Source organism: Podarcis raffonei, chromosome 7, assembly GCF_027172205.1.
Source record: "Podarcis raffonei isolate rPodRaf1 chromosome 7, rPodRaf1.pri, whole genome shotgun sequence".
Classification (NCBI taxonomy): domain Eukaryota; kingdom Metazoa; phylum Chordata; class Lepidosauria; order Squamata; family Lacertidae; genus Podarcis; species Podarcis raffonei.
This window is the reverse complement of record NC_070608.1, coordinates 40,599,863-40,626,010: the sequence shown is the minus strand read 5'-3', so window position 1 is coordinate 40,626,010 and position 26,148 is coordinate 40,599,863. Positions and strand designations below refer to the sequence as shown.

At 41.8% G+C, this 26,148-nt stretch overlaps 1 protein-coding gene across 1 annotated transcript; it reads right to left on the bottom strand.

The window, feature by feature from the left end:
* Positions 1-19,665: 19,665 nt before the first annotated feature.
* On the bottom strand, positions 19,666-23,745 carry SNAI2 (snail family transcriptional repressor 2). Its single transcript, XM_053396203.1, has 3 exons — positions 23,362-23,745; positions 22,297-22,842; positions 19,666-20,717 (listed from the first exon to the last, which is right to left on the bottom strand). Exons 1-3 carry the CDS (start codon positions 23,438-23,440, stop codon positions 20,536-20,538), a joined length of 807 nt encoding a protein of 268 aa, XP_053252178.1. The 5' UTR covers positions 23,441-23,745; the 3' UTR covers positions 19,666-20,535.
* Between the last annotated feature and the right edge of the window lie 2,403 nt (positions 23,746-26,148).

Sequence of the window (26,148 nt, the reverse complement as noted above, 5' to 3'; positions counted from 1 at the left end):
CTTCAGGATAGATCGTTTTTCTGTTTCCTCTCCACCTCCTGCTAAAATATGTTCCCAAAGCCAAACTCATGAAAGGGGAAGTCACCCAATCCACCTGTTAGGAATGTGAGCCATTTGATGGCCTCTTGTAAAGGGAGAGGTTTAAAGAGTCCTGGAACTAGATTTTTCAAAAGCAGTGTGGTCCCTTGAATGCATGCAGTGCTAAATCACTTTGAAAATATTTGGTGAATGCTGCAAGCCCTATTAAACTTTCTTCCAGTAAAACATACATCGGATTAGGCTATAAATTTTGAGATGATCCACTATTTTTAAGTTTATTTTGGAGAAACAGGCATGCTGAGATGGGGGTGTTTCTGATTATATCTGTCCCTATGTGCACCCATTGCACTCTAATGTTATTTATTTATTTATTTTAATAATAATTGCTACGGTGATGATGAGGATCTTACAACATCCTGCAGTGGAAAAACCTGACTTCCATTTTTTAAAGGCATCTCAGAAGTATGCAAAGAGAATTGTGCATCACACATGCATCCTTTACAGAAGTACGAAAGTCCACAAAGCAGCCAGAGTTGGGTTTAGGGTAAAAAGCATCACTTCAGTGTGTTTTTAAAATGATATTCAATAGCATATTGTTCCTTTGTGCCACTCTATTTACCCCAGAATAAGAGGAGTCCATTCTCTAATCATGCTGCATTTTCTGGCTAAGCTTCCTGCTTTCGAGTGTTGTTTGCATTAAGGCTGATTTTCCAACATGCTCTCTCTAAGAATATTTGTTTATCAACTAGCTTGGTGAAAAAGAGAAGGGGGGAAGCATACCTAACTCATTATTTTGCTCTCCATTAGCTTGCATGCAAAGTCCTCTTTCTGTTTTTGTTTAAAGGCCAAGCTTTGGGGACGTCACTGAAAGAACTTAAATGCATCAAACAAATCCCTTGGCACAAACAGACGGGGACATAACGAAAGTAGGCTTCTAGTCTAGAACATCTTTCCTAGCTCTTTCCTCGTGTCCCAATTCTGACTTCCTCTCCACCTCCCAAGCTCCATCCCAATCTCCAGAACCACAGCCTAAGGAAGGTTCCTCCCCTCCCCTTGAGCAGGAGGGTATGTGACTTATCATCTCTGTGCCTCATTTACAATGAGACTTAGCAGCTGCTTCACAACCATGTGATACATTGAGCTTTGTATAACAGTTCACTTGAAGGTCTTTGCACAGTTCAGGCATGTCAGCTGAGTAACTTCAAGCAGTGCAGGGACTTGTAATTAGACGGCCCTGAGGCTGCTATCTTCTCTGAGGAGGCTTTGTTTCCTGCTGATTATCCAATTGGCATCCTGTTTCTTCGAGAACCTCTGTCAGAAGGCTCTAATGGAAGGCTGGTGAGGTGGGGGGAGCCAAAAGTATGTAAGGAGCTGCAAACAGGTATGAACACTCAAGCCTAGACAAGAGGGCTTGTTAGTCACTCTGACACAGAGCATGCAGCACCTTGCCTCTTTGTCAAGAGTGTGCAGCAGGTAAACAGTTAGAGCCTGGCTGCATCAACCCCAAGACTCAGTCCAAAACAAATACATCCACCAGGTTCGGCATTAATGATTTTCCTCCCATCAGTTGAGCACAGTAAGTGTCAAACCTTATAGGCAGGATGTCTAGGTAATCCCAGTGCCATTTTAGTTAAGAAGGAAGAGGCCCAGAAATTAAAGGAAAGTTTTAAGAAACTGGTTAAGTGAGAGGTACCTTTTTTAAAACTGTCACTTCTATCTTTCATAGTAAAATCGCAGTACAGCCTTGAAAGGAACATACAGAAGCCTAAAGGCCACACCAGACTGGTGGGGGTTTTTTGCAGGTGTTTTTTGAAACATGTCACTGACACACTAAAGGGACATTAGGGGTGGGTTTGTACTGGACTGTCCACACACATCATTTTACTTTATTCATTGTTCTACAATGCATCCTCCGTGGTATCACATTTTTGCAGTTGTGAGGGTACACGATAGTGCAACAAAAGTGAGATACCACCACCTTTGGGAACATTTGCAGCTTAAAACGTTTTGGAATTTCAACAGGAAGCTACAGTATGGGACATGCACTGACTGGAAATGAAGCAGTATGTCCAGCCCAAAATATTTCCTGGTGCAAATAGTGTTGAATGTGGGACCACATGTAACCATCTCAATACCATCATGAGCCCACATTAACATGAATGCACAAGAAAAAGCTTGAGTTGGCATGCTGATTTGTAAAGGCTGGCTTACATATTATGATATAGCCTATATTATTTATCCTAATATTTATTTCAGATGATTGGGGATGGGGAGAATACGTTTAATAACATTTCTCATAAAATTTCCCATTTCACTATTATCTGTATGCATGTGGGGGGATATTAGAATAGCGTAACCTCAACACTACTTTAGTCAATTGCTGGAAAGATAGATTTTCCAGGTGCATTCTGGTCAATGGCAGAGAAAGTCTTTGAAGACCAAATCTGTTTTTATCCCGGGATGGCCTTTTTTGGGACTCATTAGCATCCCAACATTTTGTCATGAGAACTGCACTCAATCAGTGTAGAAGATATTGGAAAAGTCATATATGCTGGTTTGTGTGATTTGTAGTGAGGCTAACCAATAGAGACATATTAAAGAGGATTAGACAGATTTATGGACTAGATGGCTATCAAAAGCTACTCATCATGATGGCTATGCTCTGCCTTCCCATTTGAAGGCAGTAACGCTTTGGAATACCAGTTTCTGGAAACCACAGGAGGAGAGGAGGCTCTTGTGCTTGGATCCAATTTTGTGTTTCATAAAGGCATCCATTTGGCCACTGTGAGAACAGGACACTAGACTAGATGGACCATTGCCTGATCCTGCAGGCTCTTATATTCTTATGTTCTTAAGAGTGGCTAAGCTTTGGCCTTCTAGATTTTGCTGAATTCCATCAGTCCTCACCATGGATGATGCAGACTGGGGTTAATGGGAGTTCAACAACCTTTGAAGGATCACAGATTAGCCATTCTAGTATGGAGCTATACTTCAGTGTATCTCCAAGTTCCCTAAAGTGATGGACAAGTTCCTCCCAGCTCATTTCAGAAAGAACACAATGTCACTAATGCACTGAATGTGGCAGCACCATGCGTTGTTGTGCATGCACTCATGCACACACATATTTGTATGCCATCTTGAGAACTAGCATTAATTGGTAGGATATATGTAAATATCTTAAATAAACCAACATGCTGGTTGCATAGTATCTCCATTATGCCAATAATACCTGGCAGGACATAAAATGGAAGAATGGGAGCAAAGTGGCCAGGAGGCAGTTCTTCTTCTCCAAGTCCTCATCCCATGGGCTGTGCTAGTGACATCATCAGCAGCAGCACAGGCAGCAGTATCAAGGACAGCCCCAGTGGGAGTCTAGCCCAGGATTCCAGAAGGCAGCCAATGATGAGACAAGCCTTTTCCACGCACCAGGTCACCTGGAGCTTGAGTGCCTGGAGTTTTGCCCTGCTGGAGCATATATGCCCCACGTCACTATTTGCTTTGCGTAAATTGCATGTATGCTTTAGTGGTGACACGTCTATAATATCTGATACCAGAATGAAGGCAGGCAGACATGGGTTTTGAACATTTTAAAGCAGTGGCAGGGAATCCCTTCCAGCCTGAAGAGACACCTTCCCTTCTTCCCAGGGCAATATGGTGGGCAACAAAAGTAAATGTTAGCTGTGTATATAATAGGCTGGTTTCTGCACACAGTCTCACATCCTTCATCCAGGTAAGCAGGAGGCATTGTCAGAGCACAGGGACACATCCAGGCAGGGCAAACCTATTTGGGGTTGAAGCACGGATAGTGAGGGGTGTGACCGGAGAGAGTTCTGGAGGCCAGATGGAGAGACCTAGAGGGCTGCATCAGCCCTCAGTCTGATGCCCCACATCCCTGATTTAAAGCAAACCTGATGGCAGACCTAGACGGCCATGACCACTGACCCAGAACCTTTGGCCAAATATAAGTTTCATATGTTCTGTAGTTACTTACATGAGAGAAGTGCTTTGTCTTTGTGCTTGGTCCTTTGCCCCGACATAAGCAGTTTCAGGGATTGCATAGAATTATTATTTTTCTCTGTGTTCTACATCTTCCCCCAATTTTGCACTCCCCCTGCCCAGGTTCTTGAATTTGTAATGGGTTGTAGCATCAGGAATGGAAATCTTGTGTAATATTTTGAGTCTGCTGCCATTTGTTTATAAACACGAGCATCCTGGATCTTAGCTCATTGTACTGTCACATGGCCAACTTTGCTTTCAGATGCTAGATTTTAATGAAATTCTATCTAGACATGCTTTTCCTAGCTTCAGAAGCGTCTCGAAATGGCAGTTTCAGTACAAAGCCCTCACCTTCCCCAAATTGGACATCATTTTTAAAAAGTGAAAATGTATTCCATTGATGCCTTTGACAATTGTAACACACGGAAGCAGGGCTGGACCCCTGACGTCTTCCACTGGCTTTCTCAACAGGCGCCAATAAAACTGTGCAACATTACAGTTCAGTTTCCCATGGACCAACTTTATCCCATGATTCCGATACTTGCAGTTTACTTGAATCCCTTTCTCTTCTCATCAACAAAGCATTACGCTGAATTACGGCTTTGTTACTGAAGGGGAGTTGTGTGATTGAGGTATATTTTTCAGGGGGCCTGCTGGATAAGTGGATGAGGTATTAATATGAGAAAGTATAAACAAAGCTTGCTTTTCTAAACTGCAACAGAGTGATGGGCTCAATTTGTTTCTCTACTGCCATCTTGAAAACTAAACTCCAGCATCCAAATTAAACAGGAGATGTAAATACTAGCCAGATGTTCCCTGGTGTTTGAACCTGGTCTGCTGTGTTAGTTCTATTAAATGGGTACATTCTGCAGGCAACATAATGCACTCTGTTTTGCTTTCCAGTTCTGGGCTAATGGCTTCTAGCATATGATTATGATCTCATCCAATCATGTAAGTGTCATGAGATGCTTTTCAGCTTAGCTGGAGAGCCAGATGTCAAGCAGCTTAGGTGAGGGTGGGCCGTTTGTCCAACTGTCTTAAAGTGGGCACTAAGCTCTCCGTTTCTGTATGAAATGCTATCTGTGGCTCCAGGTCACCTTGCCAAGCAAAACACAACACCAGCCACATACTCAGACATGTTAAAGCTCCCTGACACCAGTTACAAAGGCAGATAGAATACTTGCAGGTACTAACTGCAAGAAGAAGCCCTACTGAAGAAAGATAGTAAATACATGAACATAGGGCATTGCCTGATGCTAAGTGAGATCATTAGTCCATCCAGAATTGCCTTCAGATGTTCAGTATTTTGTGGAAGCATATATCAGAAGTTTAGGTTTGTGCAATTAAAGAGGCAGTTAAATGCTCCCTGTTGTCCTAGTGCAGCAAAAGGTGGATTTTTTGTGATTTGGAAAGTGACAGAGAAAGGCTCTGAAATGTATAGGACAAACAAAATATTAATGGGAAGACTGCAGGCAAATCAGAATGAATGCTCATTGTTATACACTCTCCCCACAAACAAATCAGAAGGATTGATCAATAAAGTCTGGAAGCAGACATAGGGACCCCTCTGGACTGGTGTTTTATTGCAGGTGTATTCTGTAACATGTTCTTGACACAACAATAGTGCATTAGTGGTGGATTTATTCTGCTCTATTAATTGTTCTGTGAAGTTTCCCAAATGCTATCATGTTATTGAAATCTGGAGGGGGTATAGTGCAACAGAAGTGAGACAAAACACTTGCACAATGTTTGTGGTATATGAAAGTTACAGGATTTCAGCAGCAACTTATTGATTGGAAAGGAAGCAGTATGGCCACCCCAAAACTTTTGCAGGCACAGATAGTGCCGAAAGCAAGATCACCTATTACCATCCCGATAGCATCATGAGCAAAAATGACCATGAATGTGCAATAAAAATAAATGTTTGGAGGGCCCCCCCCCCGCATAAAGGACATGGGTGGCGCTGTGGTCTAAACCACAGAGCCTCTTGGGCTTGCCGATCAGAAGGGCAGCAGTTTGAATCCCCGCGACGGGGTGAGCTCCCTTTGCTCGGTCCCTGCTCCTGCCAACCTAGCAGTTCGAAAGCACATCAAAGTGCAAGTAGATAAATAGGTACTGCTCCAGCGGGAAGGTAAACGGCGTTTCCGTGTGCTGCTCTGGTTCGCCAAAAGCGGCTTAGTCATACTGGCCACATGACCCGGAAGCTGTACGCTGGCTCCCTCGGCCAATAAAATGAGATGAGCGCCTCAACCCCAGTCGGCCATAACTGGACCTAATGGTCAGGGGTCCCTTTACCTTTACCCTCCGCATAAGCTTTGTGCAAGCAAATGAAAGCTCAATAAACAGGATCATCCAGAAGATCTGTTGTTCAGTATCATCCACACTGACTGGCAGCAGCCTTCCAGGATTTCAGAGAGTAGTTGCCACAGAGTGGCAGGATACAGAGGAGTGGTGGGAGGCACCAGCTGGGGAACCCCCAAAGGAAGCCCCAGGGCAAGAAGGCTCTGAGCCAGGGGATCGGTGGTGGGGTGACAATGAGTGGTCAGAGGGTGAAGGTGGAGCAGACAAAAATTATGCTATTTAGTATTGCTGATTCTTTCAAAATTTCATTGGTTGTTATGCAGGATTGACTGATGAGTAAACAGCCAACATTTAGAATTTTAGAAACAGAAATTGTTTGTTTACCTCTTCAAAATGTGCTTATGTTTCTTTTCAGTGTTTACACAGACCTCTGATGTATATATCTTTGTGTCAACCACAAAGTGTGTTCAGCGCCATTTGCACAGGAAGTGGAGAGATGAGATACAATAGGAAGACTTTCCCATAATGAAACACCCACCATTTCTTTTTAGAAATATTTGTGCACAAATATTCTGAAACCAGAATCCTTCATGGGAGTTGCCATGTGGTCGCACCTCTGGAATAACCGTAATTAAACTGTTTAAAAGTAGCTATTTATTTTCTCTTTCAATGTAAAGGCATCTCTATCAGTGCTGTGCATCTGCCTACTTCTGGAAAAACATCATCCTCTGTTCCTACGATTAAGGAACCAATGAAATCATTATTTGTCTCAGCTGAGTGCACACCAGCAAAACAGATTGAAACTCAAGGTAAATGTGCATAAGTTGTGCACTGCTTTGTCACATAATAATTAAATAAAATCACAGAAAATGAATTGCTGGTCTCATATCTGCAGCTTGCAGACATATGTAAAACCTGAATACGTTTCCCCATATCATCATATTTTTTTTTATAGGTACATACTTTTTCTCTCTCTTTTAAGACTTCACTGTGTGAGAAGCTTGTAGTCACCCATGTGTTGGTGTTCAGAAAGAGCACCCAATTAAATGCCTTGCTGAATCATGTTTCAATTAATGGAGCTTTGCAACAAGCAATGCATTCATGAGGGGAGCACCTAATTTATTGCCTAGTAACATAGTGTGTCAAAAGTTGTGCGAAACATGGAAAGTATCTGTCCCCTCCCAATAAATGAATACTTGGCCTGCACTCTTATGTTTTGCTTTGAGTTACCCTAATGTGTATTTAAACCAGGTCAGAAGAAAACAGGTACACTTGTTTATGTTAAATGGACAGAGAGTTCACAATCTGACAGTGAGCAACTCAAACGAATGTACTGCTTCCTTGGATCTTTGTTGAGATGCTGCCACCAAAGACATTTTGAAAAGTTCAAAATATACATTTATCTACAATCCAGAAAGCACGTGGTTGTATTTAGGTGCCATCAATTTGTGATTTTAACAGTTGTAAGTTTTAATTTTTTTTTGCATTGTTAATGAGGGACCATTTCAAAAGTAGTACACAGTATAATGTTAATTGTTAAGATGGACAACATGAAGCCAGTCCAATAGTTTTGGATGGCAAGAGAACCACAATATTAGGAACAAATTGGGTAGACACTAGAAACCTGTGCACACAGTGAGAGAGAAAAAAGAGTACTGTGCTTGTTAAGTAGGTATAAGCCAGGTGTGAGAGACCTTTTGTCCTCCAGATGTTGCTGAGCTACAGCTACCATAATGGCGGGCCATTGGCTTTGCTTTCTGGGGCTGATGGGAGATGTAGTTCAGCAACAAATGGTAGGCCAGATGTTTCCCATTCCTGGTATAAGCAGAGGATAGCTATACATATGTATCAGTATAACCAGGGAAGCTTCTGCTTATGAACCTCTAGCCCACTGCATGGCCAGCTGATTAGAGATCCAAAGGCATCTGGTTCAAGCCCCAGTGGCTTTTTAACAACTACTCACTAGCTAGTTCAAATTTCTATAATTGAAGCTTAGTAAAGGTTTTGCTTACAGTTTTTCATTAGATGTTGCAGCTCTGAGCTCTGAACACTGAACAACTTTATGCTTCATCTTAAGATTTGACCTACCACTGGAATCATCCAATGAAAACAGCATTAAATATAATCAACACAGACTGGTACTGTCTTTTGGTAGTTACCCTACAGGCACTGAAAATGGAGCCCAGAAAACAATTTGTTTATTATAAGCAGGTCAGTTCCTCTAAGAGACTCATGGAGTCATGCAGTGAGACAGAACAATCACAGTACTGAAATAGTGGGTAATTTTATTTGTTCCACTTGTTGGTCACAGTGGCATCATGCTAGCCAATTATTCTTAAGTCAGCAGGTTTCAGAGGTTAAGGCCTCCCTGTGGATTGCAACACTGCAGGCAAAGTAGCTAGGCCAGAATGAAAAATGTTCAAGCTAGGAGACACCAGGCATCTTCTCCCGTGGAGGCTTCCTGCGCTCTCTGCAGCCAGGGCATACATGAGATACAATAGGCACATCTCTTCGATGCAGACAGCTTAAGTGTGGCAAATGTTGAAACACCACCAGCAAATAAAGACAAAAGTGTTAATGAAGGAGGTGGACAGTGACACCCGAAGAAAATCTTGTAAACTCTTGGTTTTGTTTAATTGAAAACTCAGATCATTCCAGGCACATGCTGAGGTTTGAAAGTGGCTGGAATGTCTGCAATATTCTCATATTTTTTTTAACAAGGGCAAGCATTCTATAGCTACTTCTTCGTTAATGTCTCTGAGGGGCAGAAAATGATATACAAATGATAAGGATGTGGAATTTTCATATCTCCTTTTCCCCACCATCAATTAATATCAATGAAATCACTTTTAGACCGCAATCCTATACCCACTTAACTAGGAGAAAACCCCAGTGAACTCATTAGGATGTACATCTGAGTAGAAATGAACATGATTGTACTGTTGAAGTAATAAGATAGTACCACACTCTAGTAAATATCCTAATAAACATTGGGAAAGGTGTAGTAACAGAGGGACATGTTTACATATCCTCAACTATATAAATGGACTTTATATGGTCCATTACAGGTTCCACAGTCAGTTGAAACCACTTACCATTCTGCTGATTTACTTAGAGAAAGTGAATTTTCTAAGTACACAGTGTGAGTTAATAGGCCTTTAATTAACAGTGTCTATGAAAATGTCCCCAGCTATGTATCTCCTATTAAGGTGTGGTTTGCTTTGCACATTAATTGCAAGGATGATTTCTTGGGGAAATGGTTTCCATTTTTTGGGTAAATGTTGAGATAAACACACACAAACACAGGTACACTGGGTTTGATCTCTGGTATCTCTGAAAAGAGAATATGTAAGTGAAAATTGGTGTTAAGTTTGAAACAAGTCCTTAATGTAATGTTGGTGAATGAAATGTATTGCTCTTTTGTAATTGCAAAACAAACAAACTTGAAATAAAGTGTGTTTCTACCTATATCTATGTATAGATATAGAGGAATGGACACACACACACACACACGTATTTTCATTAGCTCCAGGCTTGCCCATGAGACAACTGTGCAGAGGAGGAGATACGAAATCCAAACATCCAGAGACTTTGAGAAGTAATGTGGAGATAGCTGAAACTATTCCTTTGAGTTTCCCCACTGATGAAATTCAGACTTGGGAAAGGGCACAGGCAGGAAAGGAAATGGGATGTTTTAATTACTTGCTGTTGTAATTTTGGAACAGAGGAAGTTGTTCTCAGCCTATCTTTTAAAATTCACTGTGTGTGTGACATTCCAACCCTAATGCATGTACAGCACATACTTCCTGTCAAAAGCTGCAATGTGAGAGTGTTTCATTATCTGGAATATGCAAAGGAGAAGGAAGGCCAAGGCCTGAGTTATAAAGTTTCTAACCAATATTATGCCTGTTTGTGGTTCCTGGATAATGTTCACAGAGTTTTAGGAACAGGATATACATAGATTATGAAGATGAATAGCACTGCCATTAAGTCAAGACAGAATCTTGGGAACAAAGAAATGATAAGCAGTATTCTGTGCTCTTGCAAGATGGCAACATTTCAAAGCCAGGCCCCACATGAACCTAGTGGGGATGCTTACAAGATGATGAATGTTAGAACACTAATTTGTGTTACGCCATTGCTGGATTATCCCAGATAATGAGGATCTGTATTGGTGTGCTGAAGAAAACTTTAATTTGCATATATTACATGGTGTAATGGTATTGAGTTGTATAGAACCTGCCTGGGATCAAATTTTCTTAAATTTTCTTTTCACCTTCTGTGTCCCATACCAGCCTACAATCTAAACCAAAACAAAAACAGGGATGACGAATGGCAGGCTCCTAATGCCAACCAACCAACCAACCAACCAACCAACCCTCATTGCAACAAATGGGAGCTGCAAAGAGCAAGAAGCAGCTGTTGCACAGCTTCCATTCAGGTCAGTTGGTCTTATGCACAAGGCCTTCCTGGTGGATTTTATGCCTAAAGAGTAAGTTCAGTGGTGCACTAATGTGAAACTACATGTGATGTCAAATGTCTCTTTGCATCTAATGGGTAGATTTTTATATTTATTTAAAATCCAAATTGCATCTTGAGTGGGACTTAATAATCACCGACCCTCCAAGTGTCCCTATTTTCCAGGGACTTCTCTGATTTAGAGAAGCCATTCCAATTGCTGATTTGATCCTGGAATATCCCACTTTTCCTTAGGATGTCCGTATTTTCATCAGATAAATGTTGGGGGGTGTGCAGTTATCTAACCCCCGAGCCATCTGAAGGCAATCCTGTATAGGGCAGTTTTTTAAAAAATGTTTAATGTTTTATTATGTTTTTATATATGTTGGAAGCTGCCCAGAGTACTGGGGCAACCCAATAAGATGTGTGGGGGATAAATACTAAAATTATCATTAAGAAATGGGATTTCCCTATTTTCATTGGATAAATGTTGGGGAGTATGTTATCATAAGAGCCTGCTGGAATAGGCTACTAGCCCACCTAAGTCCAGCAACCTGTTCTCCCAGGGGCCAACCAGGTGACTGGGAAACCCACAAGCAGGTTTAAAGCACAAGAGTGTACTCCCCTCCTGTGATTTCCAACAGCTGGTATTCAGAAGCACTGCTGCCTTCACCCATGGAAGCACAGCATAGTCACCATGAGCCATGAGCCATTAGTTGGTGGATCCAACTAATGATCCAAATGCAGAACAGAGTAGCATGCACTGGCTGAGGAAGAGGAGTGCAGGGGGAGTGCACCGCCCGCGGCAGCGCGATCCCGGTGGGGTGCCATCGTGGCTGCCCCCCTGCCTGCGCTGGGTGCCATGCCTCTGCAGGCAGCATGCCCCACCCCCAGGATGTGTGCCAGCACTGCCCCCACCTGCTCTCCGCCCCCCGGTGCCGGAGTATGAAGCTCTGCCACTGGTAGCATGGGGGAGGGGTAAGGCAAATCCTGCTTCCCTTGCTGTGGTCCTGAGGAAAATTCATTTTCTAAATTTAGTATTTGCTTTGGGGTGAAAACTGCCCATTGGTGTCCTGTGCATCTGCGGCATCTATGTGTAGACAATCCTCCACTACGCATCACTCACACAATCTAATCCTCTTACTTTCTGGTCTTTGATACTAACTTGATTTTTCAACTCCCTTAGCCACAGGCTTAGGTATCACACAGGGATATCCTGCAACATTTTGTTGTGGGTCACTACTTGTACATATAGTGGTACCTCTAGTTAAGAACTTAATTCGTTCCGGAGGTCCGTTCTTAACCTGAAACTGTTCTTAACTAGAGGCGTGCTTTCGCTAATGGGGCCTCTTGCTGCCACTGCGATTTCTGTTCTCATCCTGGGGCAAAGTTCTCAACTCGAGGTAACTCTTCCAGGTTAGCGGAGTTTGTAACCTGAGGCGTTTGTAACCTGAGGCGTTTGTAACTCGAGGTACCACTGTACTAATGGTGATCTCAGTTCTCTGACTGTAATCCTTATATCGGACAAGGTGTAGCAGTAAAACTGTTAGCACATTTCAAAGCTAAGCAGGGTCTGGTGTGGTTTCAAATTGAATGGCGGACTGAGTGTTGAGATGGCTGCTTTGCAGGGGGTTGGACCAGATGACCCCCAGGATCCCTTCCAACTCTACAATTCTATGATTCTATGAAGGAAAAACAACAACAAAGACAGCAGGCTCCAGTGCTCAATAGTGCAAGTTCTTAAAATTCAGAGAGAATCTTTGCTCTACCACTTTTTCAGGTCCCTAGTTTTTGAGTGGTTTGGATTTTAAGAATGAGGCATCTCTAAATTCTGAGGACTTGCAAGCTTTTCAAGCTCTTGCAGGAGGAGTTTCTGCTCTGAAAGGCACAGAACTCTAATAAAAAGCATTGTACCAGTGATCACCAGAGCCTGCTCCCCTCTGCTTTGTGTTTTTCTCACCTTTATAAGTGCTGCCATTTCACTCAAGCACAAGAGAGAAATATTGCAATGATTAGGGGAGCCCCAAGGTTGCAGAAGTTTAAAAGACTTTAAGGAAAACCCTTAGGGGGCGATGATCCCCAAAACAATCCAAAAAGGACTGAGCATGTTCAGTGAGGAAATAATGGCAGATTGAAGGCGGGGCAATGAAGTGGAGTGTCTGGAACCCTGATCAGGAGCACTCAGTACTGTAGGAGGGTGCTAACTTTTATAGGCCTGTGAGCACATTTAGATTTTTGAGTGAGTGCTGTGGGTTCCACCCCCTCTCACCATTCCCCCCCCCTTTCTCCCGGAGCAGCCCTCTGCCCCTTAGGACACAGAAAGAGAAAGTGCACACATACGATACGCTTCACTTTTCCAAGTGACCTGAGCAAAAGCTGGATTTGGTAGCATTAATTTGAGCCTTGAAAAGCACATACAGTGGTACCTCGGTTTAAGAACAGTCCAGTTTAAGAACAATTTGGTTTACAAACTCTGCAAAACTGGAAATAGTGTCTTAGTTTGAGAACTTTGCCTCAGTCTACAAATGGAAGCCGAACGGTGGAAGGGCACCGGCAGCAGGAGGCCTCATTAGGGAAAGCACACCTTGGTTTAAGAACGGTTTTGGTTTAAGAATGGACTTCTGGAACGGATTATGTTCATAAACCGAGGTACCACTTTATAGTTGAAAGAGGAAATGGGGAAGAGTGCTACTGGTTCAACTTCCTCTTTCAGCTCTATGTACATTTCAAGGGAGAAAAAGGTAGGCAGCTCTACCACACATGAACAAGAGGGTAGTGAGAGGGGCTCAGAGACTTCACAGGTGCCATGGAAAGACCATAGGTGCACCACTGTGCCCACGGGCACCATGTTGGTGCCTTCTGCCATAATGCAACTTTCCCCCCCACAGGCCCCACTTTTTATTTACTGCCTGGCAGATAATGTGACCCTATTGACAACTTGGTATTTAGGAATAGCTTGCTCTTTATACTGTGAAAGAGCCTACAAAAGAAGTATTTGTATAGTTTCAAAAAAGAGAGTACTATTGAGAAATTAGATATTTTTTTTAAGAAAAACAAATCATAGCTAGGAAATAGGATCTGCTGCAACAGATCTCTTGCTAAAAAAGAAAGAAAGAAATATGTGAAAGGTTAATTGTGAAAGATATTTTATTTTAATTTTCCATTCCCGCTTTACCATTTTCCCCACGAAAGGGGGACGGGGAACACAAAAGATCCTTGTATGATTCAGATATATTTACAAAAAATAACAAAGCAGAATCATAGGGGCTGACTTGTCAGCTGATGTTAGGAAAGAGAAATCTGCAGCTAATCAGCCTGGCTGAAGCAGCAAAGGTCACAGCAGTCATGATGAGTTATTGCAGAGGTGTTACGCCATATAGTCGGTCTCTTCACTAAAAGCAGTCATGAAGAAAACAAAATTGCAGACAGATAAAAATACATTTTCTTCTTTCGTCATTTCGTGCATTAGTGTTCCACCACAAATTTGTCTTTCTCTGCTGTCGTCCATCATGTCACATTCCTATTTGTGAGCAATTGTTACAGTGCAAAAAAGAGATTTTTTTTTTCTTTTAAGGTGTGGAGGTTGGGAAAGGAACTGACTTATATTTTAAGGCCTAGTACTGACATAGGGTAAGCCAACAGCAGATTCCCTGCTGAACTCCTAGAATAATGCAAGCACAACATTTTGTGGCCAGAATATCTCTCATATTTTGCATGAGATGGAGAAAAGTGAAGATGGTTACTACTATAATAGCACAGCATCTTTCACCCTCCAGGTCTGTTGAGTGGAGTTGAGGAGAGTGTATTCAGGGCAGCTACAAATGGAAATTAAAAAAATGGTGGGATGTAATTGTGGCAGAAGGGACTAATTCTCTTGAAGACGGTTTATTCTTTCAGACTCTGACCAATGAAATGAACATTTCGTATAAAGTTCGGTTGGTGGTAACCTTGGCGTTTTGGCCGTTTGTCTTTTTCTTCACCACAGCTCGCTTCCACTTAAGCATGCCTCTTTCCCTGCAAGCTTTCACAGGCATGGTTCAATTTGCTCACAAATTTATTTGCAACATTGCCCTGTGCTGCATGCATGCTTCACTGCCACCTGTTCATTGGTGGTGACACACAGCTTCATCATTTTTCCTCATGACCTTTCCCCTTTCACCCACATCCGTGCTTCCACCTGCCTCTTCAATATTTTTTGCCTGCCTGACTCACCAAAGTCTCACTTTCAGCATGCCCAAACAAGATCTTCATTCCAAGCCGTGTCTCAGATGTTGATGTCTCCAGCCCTGTCTGAGAGGAATTAGCCAGAGCAGTGCTGGCCAGCCCATGCACACATGAACTCACATGGAGCCTGTGCTCCAGCTGATCTCTGTTATTTGGGACTAACTTAAGCAGAAAAACCCTGTACAGTGGTACCTCTGGTCACAAACTTAATTTGTTCTGGAGGTCCGTTCTTAACCCAAAACTGTTCTTAACCTGAGGTACCACTTTAGCTAATGGGGCCTCCTGCTGGCTCTGCACTGCCATGCCGCGATTTCTGTTCTCATCCTGAGGTAAAGTTCTTAACCTGAGGTACTACTTCTGGGTTAGCAGAGTCTGTAACCCGAGGTGTTTGTAACTCGAGGCACCATTGTAATTGTTCTTGGAGTAGAGGAGGGAAGCTTTGGTTCCAACATATCTTGCCACTTTCTGCAACTACCTTGCTGACCTCTTTTGCCACAACTTTATGGAAGCATCCAGACAGCATCATAGTCTTTTGCTACTGCAAAGCTTGTCATGCACTGCAGCTTTTAGGAATATGGGCGGCTTGGCGTCCTTCAAGTCATGAGTACTTTAAACAGGTTGCTGAAACTTCTGTGCCAGAGCTGATCTTCCAGAATTCCTGCCTCCAGTTGACTGACGTTCAGGGAAATATATTCTTCAAAGTGTACAGAACACTGCCATTGTATTAACTTAATGTCATCTTATTCCTGAAAGCTTTTTCAAGGGGCTTGAAGATCAATTCAAACGTTTTCTCAGTTTGGTCATGGGTTTCAAGGAGCAGAAGGACAGCTGCCTACCACTTGTGTACCTTGTCCTGTTATAACACTCCATCTGATTGGTACTGGCAATTTTGACACATAACACAGCAGTGGGTGGCATTGTGAGGCACAGCCACTCACCTGACCCCTTCTAAAGCATTGCTGATGCTTACCACAAGATAAGTGGGGAGGGACAAAGTGGCAGCGAGTTTGGCTCTGTTCTGTGCTAATGCACCAGATGGATGCAAAAGTACTTCAGGAGGGTGGAAAGCCAGACTGGATAAATGTGGCCTAGAGAGATGGGGTGTGACATGGGGAGTCCCTACACCTGCTATATTCATACATATTCTTTTAAAATGTTATGTACCCCACCTTTGAAAATACAGGAAACTAATGGCCACATGGGAATTGGTAGGCATACTTTTTAAAGAGTATGTTAACTATTTTAGGTTAGTGGCTAATTTTAAATGGATGTGGTTCTATTGTTGTAGCTGAAATGTCGCTAAAACAGTGAACTATCCTTTCTGCCACCCCTTCACCCCCATTCATTCTCTGCGTGTTTTCTGTGTCAGAAAAAACTTATTGGAAGTTCATGCAAACTGCAGCAGGAAATTGCCATTGCAGAACTGAAGCAAACCAAAATGTCTCCAAAGCAGATAGGAAACAATGCTACACTGAGCATCTGTCGATGCTGTAACTTTCACACAGGTTTACTGTTTAGAAATTGTCATGGAAAGGAAAAGCTGACACAAACAGAAAGTGATTGGAAACCTTAGAATATCAAAGTGATTAGCTCCAACATGTAGAGCAGCTCAACAAAGTACCTAACATTTCTAAAGCAATTTGGGTAGCTTCAAACTGATTTTTATTTTAATAATAACCAACAATTTATATTATGTGCATTTGAGGTAACAGTATTTTTTTATTAGAATCCTAACAGAATGGTAATTGTAGGCAGACTTGTTCTCTTTATGGCTCAGAATTAATTGCTTTCCATTCTTCTTGATGAATGAAGAGTTCAGAACAGAAGTTGGCCTGATAAAAGGCATTCCCTGTTCTTCACCTTTGGGATCAAATGCTAGCAACACTTCTAAACTCATACTGCTCGTGGGTATTTGCCGTTTTAATATTCTGGTGCCTCATTCCACCCTTGCTGGGCTGAATGACAACATTGTCCAAAATCCAGTGAGAGGATTTTATTTAACAAACAATAAAACTAGAACATCAGTGTTTGTTTAGTTTGCAATTTGTTAACTGCACGTCACACTTAACAATGTAAAATATTGGAAGACTTGACTAATGTGGATGATTGATTGGCTGCGAAGTGCCAGGCAAACTGAGATGATATTAAAAATAATTCTGGGAAATAGACGTTCTACATTCATGGACACTACTTCTTGTACTGGGGTGGGATTAAATCATATGAAGAAGCTCTCCAAGAAATACCAAACAGTATTTAATTGATTTTATTTATTTTCTTACATTGATTCATGTGCTCTCAGACCATACCCTAGTTGCAACTTTCCTGCTGGTGGGATATTTAAATTAATTTTTATGAAAATAAACATTTTTATGGGACAAGTGAAGCCATATTGAACTGTCATGCATTCACTGACAGCAGTGGGATGAAATTGGTTTACACGCCCATGAAAATGGCTTGTGGGCTTCAACCACTATTTCTTGGAGCCACGATGCGCTGTTTGGAATGGTAAGTACTAAAATCCTGCTTCTGTCCTTACCTGCTAATGTACAGAGTAACAGATGGGAGTGTTTCAACTGCCTGCTGCAGAGTCCTCTTACAAAGACCATGCGATCTGAAACGCAATGGTAATGAAATGACATCTCATGGAAGAAACCAGATGCTTTGTGTTCAGTCTCATCTGCTTTCTTTACTGACCTACTTTTTAACTCTTCTTAGGACTGCAGAGCAGATGCTGCAGCCCTGACTCATGCCTATGTAATTTGATCTGGGGCACGTAAAAGCGTTATTCACACTTCTGATACAGGGTTTGCTTGTGTCATTCACCATGCCACAATGACAGAGTCAAATCCTGGAAAACATAAGTCAAGCCACTAATTTTTTTTTTTAAAAAATCCAGTGTTTACAACTGCTTTGTGGTTTAGTGTCTCTGGCTAGTTCTCTGATGAAATGCTAGCTCATAGACTGAGCCTGGGAACCCCTTGGACCTTCGAGCAAGTTCCGCCACCCACTTCCTTGTGCTGAAGTAGCAGGAGCCACTGCTAGTATTGTGTGCCTGCTGGAACTTGTGGCCTGGAAATGACTGGAAATGATGGCAGCTCTACCAGAGGTACAGCACAGCTGCTAAGCGCATGAGGTGTGAGATGGATGGTCCCCAGTTCAACTTTGAGATCTACATGGTCTCAGGCAATCTGGTTACCTTTCAGGCTCAGTTTTCTGTATGTAATATGGGGATATGCAGGGTTGTTATATGGATCACAGGGTGGCCGAAAACATGCATGTATTTGCGCCTAGGGAATGAAATACAGTGTCTAAGTTAAAGTCCTAATGGTTAAAATGGGAGAATTAAACACATGTTTAAATCTCTTGGCTTGAAATCAATGAGACTTAAAAGGTCCTCTATTTTTGCTGAACCACACTACATTTTTTCTGATGATTTAATCCGGAAGGCCAGCCACTACAATGGGAATTATTGTTGAATTATTGTTATTATTGTTCATGTCACAATACAATCAGAATGCTTTTGATGGCCATGGAGTGTCTCAAGCATAAAAGGTACAAGTTACAGGAGGGTGCTTTCAATCATCTTCAGACTGAACCTGCATTCAAAGTAATCATGCTCCCTGATCCTATAGATATCTGCAGATGTGAGGAATGTCATCAGCTCTAAAGATCATTGCTACAACAGCATTATTTGGTGGGGAAACTGAGCAGTTCCATCTTGCTGGGCATCCATTGCAATCCCACTTAAATGGCTTATTTGCCATATTTCAGGCACAAAAATGGGCTACAAAAATACTGTCCTTTTCATGAAGGTGCCTAACAAAGCAATGTTCACAACGACCATATTTTGATTTAAATTGTCGCATTTATTGCTTGGAAAGAACACTTTAAAATTTGGAAATAAGCTTTTAAAAGGGGGTTGGAGGTATTGCTGATTAATGTGAAATCAAGCATTTGCAGTAAGAAATTAGTTTCAGGGCCAGTGAGCTTTGATATAGCAAGGGAAATCCCAAGTGTAGAAATCAGAAGCACATCAGTCAATGCAATTGTGCTTCTGGATGTGCATTTAAATCCACAGTTCATTTGGAGCCATCAGATTGGCTTGATATGTCCTTTGACCACTTGGTGTGTAGTGAGACCAGTGTACAGTCAGATGGCATACTTTTATTTATCCTTAATTATGCAACAATATGTTTTGTAATCAAGATAAAATGGTTAGTTGCTTTTAACAAAGGACTTCATATCAGTTTGCTACAGTTATGAGGAACGGATTTCAAGATTGGCACTTACATAGTTTACTTCATTTTCATATTTTACTGCATTTTCTCCAGGGAACCCAGAGGTGCAAGATTTCATTTCTAAGATCGTATCCTCACTGGTTACTAGCATGACTCTGTTAAACTTCAGAGATGGGATTTTTATCAGGATCTTGAAGACTGTTCTTTGATCAGCCCTTAGCCATAGAGATTAAGACCTACAGACCTAGTTAACACTGACTCCAGCCTGTACACAGAGATCCCACCCCCACTTGTCGTGCTTTCCTACTGACAATCAGCACCAGAGTCCATGTGTGTCTTGGGGTGTGTGGGGAGACGTGGGTGCAGATGGGACTCTGGGTCTCCTAATGGAGGAGAAATTGCACAGGTATTTCTTAAAAATGTTTATTTATACAAAAATTATTTCTAGAAAACAATACAATTTGTATCCATACTTTCTTCAAGATATCTATAGACATGGCTATAGATAATATTTTGATTCGGAACACATTCAGCCATATAAAAATAAAACTATTTACATTATGTCAATAAACAAAGGTATTCGTTTTCTTTTTTTAAAAAAAGGCACTGGAGGGTATTGCTCAGGCTATTGCATTTCCTTTGTGCATTTAGGAAAAAAAGCTCTTAAGAAATCCATTGTCAAAATCCTATTAACCCTCATGCTTGCACTTATTCCCATTTTTTTTTATAAAAACAACAACAACATCACAAGTTAACAATCACAATAGTTTTTTTTAAAAAAAGAAGTGTGTATCAAGCATGTGCCTAGGAATGTCTGCAGTGACAGTTTTACTAAGGCACATACTGTTAAGACAACTGGACATACATTCTTGTTCTCTTCTTATGATGACATCTGAAGACAATTCAGGGTGCTGATCAAGAAGCACACTATTCTAAGAAATACCATGGTCCTATTCACCACATAATGACTTGATATAGAAGACATTGAAAAGCACCTGTGATATTTGGTATCTGGCAAAACTTAGTTTTGGAATGTAATTTTTTTTTTTAAAAAGTCGTCCATTTGGCTTTTCCATCTTCCCGTATTTAAGATCTTTTGATTTCCTTTGTATCACACAATTGTCAAGCTTAACAATTGAACTAAAAAGCAATTTGATGTTATTTGCATCTTCCAGTGGAGTTGTTGAGTTGGGAAGTAAAATATAAACTGCCTCCAGGGCTGAGGGTTCCTCCTGTTCTGTTGAAAAGGAGTAGAGAAATGTTCAGAGCCCAGGCAAATTCAGTGAGCTACACAGCAGCCAGATTCCTCATGTTTGTGCAGAAGAGACATTCGGGAGAAAGTTTTTGAACAGTTTTTGCATTGGTATTTCTTCACATCCGAATGGGTCTGCAAGTGGGCCCTCAAATTTGACCTGTCTGCAAATGCTCTGTTGCAATGAGGGCACGAAAAAGGCTTCTCTCCTGGAAAGAAATACACAAAAGAGGTTTAATCGTTTTAAAGCTCAAGTAAGGAACTTTCTGTATAAATGGGACAAGTCGTTTTGCAGAGGAATAAAAATAATAATTGTGCCTGTGAAAATGGTGTTTGGGTTCTATATATTATTAAAGGGTCCATTCATTACACTGTAGGCTGTCCATTCATTATTTCATACTTTTCAGAGTTTGCAGGATTCATGGTGCATTGAATGACAAGCCACTGACACTTTCTGCTTTAGCAGGTGCAGCCAGTGCCTGCAGGCTGGGCTCCACCCAACATTTTCATATGTTCCTTCCATTCATTTACTGTATCCTGTGCAACGCCTACTGCTGCCCAAGGCTGTAGTTTACATGCCATTGGTGTGAATGGCAGAATTCCCATCAGATTGAATGCTTCAGCATTGCACTCTGCTTCCTTGGAACAGAGGCAGGACAAGGAGTAGCAAGAGGACTCACTTGCACATGATCAATAAAAGTTTGCAATTAATGCACAAGCTGCTCAAGTCTGTGAACATTTTTGACTTACACTCTGGCCCTAGGCATTGTTCACAGAAGTAAGTGCAGCTTAGTTTAGTGGGGCTTAAAGGCTATGCAGCCAAATTCTCTTTGGAAATTAGGCTGGCTGTCCTCAGTGGAGCTTCCCCCTACTGAACGAAGCACAGGACTGCAACTTTAAGGTGTTTAGTACCATTGAAGAAAATCAGAAATTCTTTCTATGATAAGTGTTTGAATCAGAGTGTAATTTGTCTTAAGGTTAACTTTTGTTGCTCACAGTGACATTCATCTTGTATTAAGTTCAATGGGACTTACTCCTAGGTAACTGTACATAAAATTCCAGCTTTGGATTGCAGTTTGCAGATTCGTCTATGCCTTCAAACCCATTAATCTGGAATCCAGTTGCACTGTCAATGGAATGGAACTTCTAATTGAAATACTTAATTCCCATTTATTTCTGTGGGATTTACTTCATGAGATCAGGTCCTTTGTGTTTAGCACTGAGATGCCAGATCTTCTAAATTACTTTCTACAGTACACATATTTCTTACATGTAAGACTTATTGCTTTCTGTGGAACTCATTTCCAAGAACTACACACTTGATTAGAGTGCAAAATTCTGTGCCTATATGCTGACTAAGGGGGTTTACTGTGTGCATTGCTTAGCTACAATGCCTGACTGCAGATTATTGCATAGGGAACCTGGTATTTCTGCTTACTTCCTTCTCTCTTGTTTGCTGTCTGATCTGTCTACCTTGCACCTGCATTCCTTCCAAAAGCGTGTTCCAACACTCATGTTGAAGCATGGAATTCTTAGGGTCAAATGGATCCCTGTCTTGTGACAGCTTGCCGAAGCAAACTTTAAGTTCTCTAAAGTGAAAAAGTGTTACACCAGTACATAAGCTGACCCACTCATAAATGATTTAAAAAGAAAAGGAGTCTGGTGAACATTTAGCAGAGTAAACAGTATAACTGGAAAACATGAAATTGACCATAAAGCCCTATGGATTTTTAAAAATGGAATTATTGCAGCAATACATGCTATGCACAATCACATTTCCCCTCTTACCAGTATGTGTTCTGATGTGTCCTTGAAGTAACCATGGTCTAGAGAAAGCCTTGCCACAGATCTTGCAGACACAAGGTAGTGTGTGGGTCCTGATGTGCATCTTAAGAGCTCCTAGGCTCACGTATTCCTTGTCACAGTATTTACAGCTGAAAGATTTCCTAGACTGGGCATCACAGTGCAACTGCTTATGCTTCGCCAGTCCAGAGAAAGTTGAATAGGTCTTATTGCATAAGCTGCATTGAAATTTCTCTGCTTCAGTTGCATGAGGGTCGGAAAGTTTGGACTGGATCCTCTCTTCTTCATCACTAATGGGACTCTCGGAGCCACTGTGATCCTTGGATGAAGTGTCAGAATGTGGAGGTGGGCTGACTCTTCCCAAAGACGAAGGGTACCCGGAGAGAGGTGAGAGGTCACTGGGTAAAGGGGAAGGCAGCAGCCCAGTTGTAGTCCACACTGTGATGGGGTTGTAAGCAACTGAGCTCAGGATCTCAGGCTGTGGAATGATAGGCATGGGGTAGCTCTCATAAAGGTATGGGGAAATGATCACTGGAAGAAAAGAAAAAGAGAGAATCGTTTTAAGACAACAGAGATTTTTCTCTTTATAACAGCAGTACAATATATCCAATACTCATGGAGATTGGAAGTGATGAAATCCTACTGACATTTGTCTGCTCCAATGAAACACACAGAATGAATGTAACATTCTGTAACTTTAGATAAAACTTTACATAAGTTGGGAGGTCTGCTCAAAGTCACAGCTTTCCTCCCCAAGCCTCTGCTGCAGCCAGAGGAAATCCAGCAGTAAAATCCACACCATTCTCTTACATTTCCAAGTCACTCGTTTTGCAACAGAGAGAAAAATTTTTTTCCAGCAATGAAGCAAACTCCTAAGTTGAAGTTTTAATTCTGTTGGCACTGACATTTTTTAGGGGGGAGGAAGAGAGGGGGGGGGGAGAGAGAGATCTGTAAAAAAAGTTTGTTAAAAGTTTGCACCAGACTATGAAAAGTCCCACTTCAGCAACAACAATCAGAGCAGTTAGAATACAGCTTTCAGCCTTGGATTACCTGTGTGAGTATCCAGTTCACCATAGTTTGGCTTTTTGGAAGAGTTGAAATGTTTCTTGACCAAGAAGGATCGTGGCATCTTGAAATGCAGGGCTGCCTTCTTCCTGAAACCTCCTTTCAGCTTCAGAATAACGGTCCCCAGCTTTTGGGCAGCAGCAGCAGACAGAATCACTGCTTGCACATTGGTCCTCTACAGCATTGTCCTCTCTGCTCACCCCATGCAGTAAAATTGTGTAGTGCAGGGCTCTTTGCAAAGTGCTGTAAATACCCACTCGTCAGGTGCAGGAGGGGAGGGTCAGGGGTTTCCTTTTCATCCAATCACTCCTGATTTGCTGAAGTTCTTTTACAAACTCTGCCTGTTTGGCCAAGAGACTTATTCCTTGCTCTTCGCAAGGAGGATCCAATCCCTTCTAGGAGCTGAGGACTTGGGTCAGGTTTCAACTCCTCCCACTGGGATAGCTGTGAAGAACAGAGGAAGAAGAATCTCTTGTCAGAGGGAGCCTAGAAAATGTCTTAGAATTCCTGCCTACTAGTGGGGCTAATTTAAGTAGGTTCAGTAAGGGATAAGTTTAGATTTCACTGTACTTCCTCACCTTTTCTGAAGTGCCTTGCATCCCAACAAAGTGAAAATTAATTCTTTCAAAAAACAAGGCTGCTTTCCAGATGTGGGATAATGAAAATGCTAAGGACAAACTGTTCATTATGAGGGGCAAAGGGCAGAGGGTAGAGGGGAAGTTATTCCAAGATAAACAGTCCAGTTTTTTTAGACACTAACAAGAGAGTCTTTGGCTTGTCATGTGGGGCTTGCTATTTTTGGAAGTGAAGAGGAGTTGAGCCGAGATGCTTAATAGATTAAGGAAATATTTTGTGTTTGCTGTTGAAGAACTGGCAATGAGGTGCCGTGGCCCCGATCCAACTAAAATTAGTTCCGTTTAAGACCCATTGCTGTAATTGTGCACTGATTTTTAGCTGGATCAGGGACATTTTGTAAGACAAAACATATACACAACTCAGACGCAAAACAGGAAGACAGTAATTGAGATATGCAGAATTCACAAAAGGGCTGCAACCATTTGCACGCTGATTACTCAGAAGTAAGTTGTGTTGACCTCAGTTGGACTTGCGTCTGAGTAAATATGCAGTGGATGAAGCTGCACGGGACTTTTCCAATTTCTCAGTGCAATGTTGCACATTTCCCTTCTGGAGGAAATTGAGCCACTCCTGTAAATGGAAATTATTTGGCTGCACATATTTAATTCTGTGCTCATTTTCGATTAGCTGACAGTGACTGAGGAATGCACAAAGGACGGGCAAGAATATGATCCCAGCACATTCAAGCTCCCCTTTCCTAAAGGAATGGCTAAGACAGCCACTTTCTTCAGCTTCAGTTGAAAGATATCATTCCTGTTTCATCTTAGCCAGCACAGAATATTCAAAGGTCCATGCTTTAGTTTGGAGTAGCTTGATGTACCATGTGGTATCTTCTTGCTTGTCCAGTAAACTTATTTGCTGTGGTCATACACAGTACCAGTCTCATTTGCTGCTGCTTTTTTGGGTCAACAGCTTCAACTATTGCAGGGAGTTGGACTAGATGACCCTTCCGGGTCCCTCCCAATTCAATGATTCTGTGAACCAACAAAACTATAGGCATGGAAAGGATTTGAGCAACACAAGCACAGATTTTTCCTGCTTAAACATTTAAAATTCATTCGGGGGGGGGCAGGGAATATTTGCACTTCTGAGTGCACTTGAAACCTATATTTTCCTACTCAGCTGTACTACAAAATGTACCAGTAGACTGAGGGCTATAAAACGGGTGTATATATAGAATGAAGGAAGTGTGGAGGGAAGTTGCATTGAGACCACCCCAGCCTTCTCTGCAACAGGTGTTGGAATGAAGATATGGGGGGGAAAATCTCTGTGGTTCTGTTAAGACTTGTAAGAGCAAAGTGCTTTGTCAAGCTGCATAACTTCTTTATCTGGGAAATGCCAAAACAAGTGCAGAAGTAAAGTTATCTGCTTTCATGTAGCAATTCAACTGTTAACAGGCTCCAAGGCTGGTGTTTATCCATGAGTGGTTTACATTGATTTTTTTTTCTTTAAGAACACCTATGCTGAAAAATCGTCAGTGTGTTTTCTTTATAGCAAAGTGCATAGGTTTTTTTAAAAAAATTACTTTAAAAACACACAGAAGCTATGGTCTATTCAGTTCAATTGGCAGGATCGAGACGGGGTGCAAGTATAAAGCCCAGTTCTAAGCATTTTTACTCCCAAGTAAATATGCACACACATACAGCCCAACATTACTTTGGGGTGTTGGATCGCCTCTCTCACCCCTGAAATCTCAGTTTGATATCTGCTTCTTTGGCAGCAGCTTCCCTGCTTTTTCATTGCTTCATCCTTGTGTGTGTTCTGCTCCAAACTTAGAATTTCATGCTCAAGCTAGGTTCACGTTCTTCGCCATTTTCTCTCTTGTTTTACACTAGGGCTAGGAAACGTATGGCCCTCCAGATGTTAGGCAACAATTCCCATCATCCATGACCTCCAGTCATGCTGGTAGAAGTTGATGGTAGCTGGAGTCCAACAACATCAGAATTCTAATACCATATAACTTCAGGAGCATGACAAGATGTAAATGAAACATAGGTGAATCCCTGACATATGGCCATCCAACTTCTGTTTAAAGACCTTCAGTGAAGGAGAGATCACAACCTTCCATGACAGTCCACTGTTGAACAGCTCTGACTGTCAGAAAGTTCTTCCTGATATTTAGTTGGAATCTCCTTT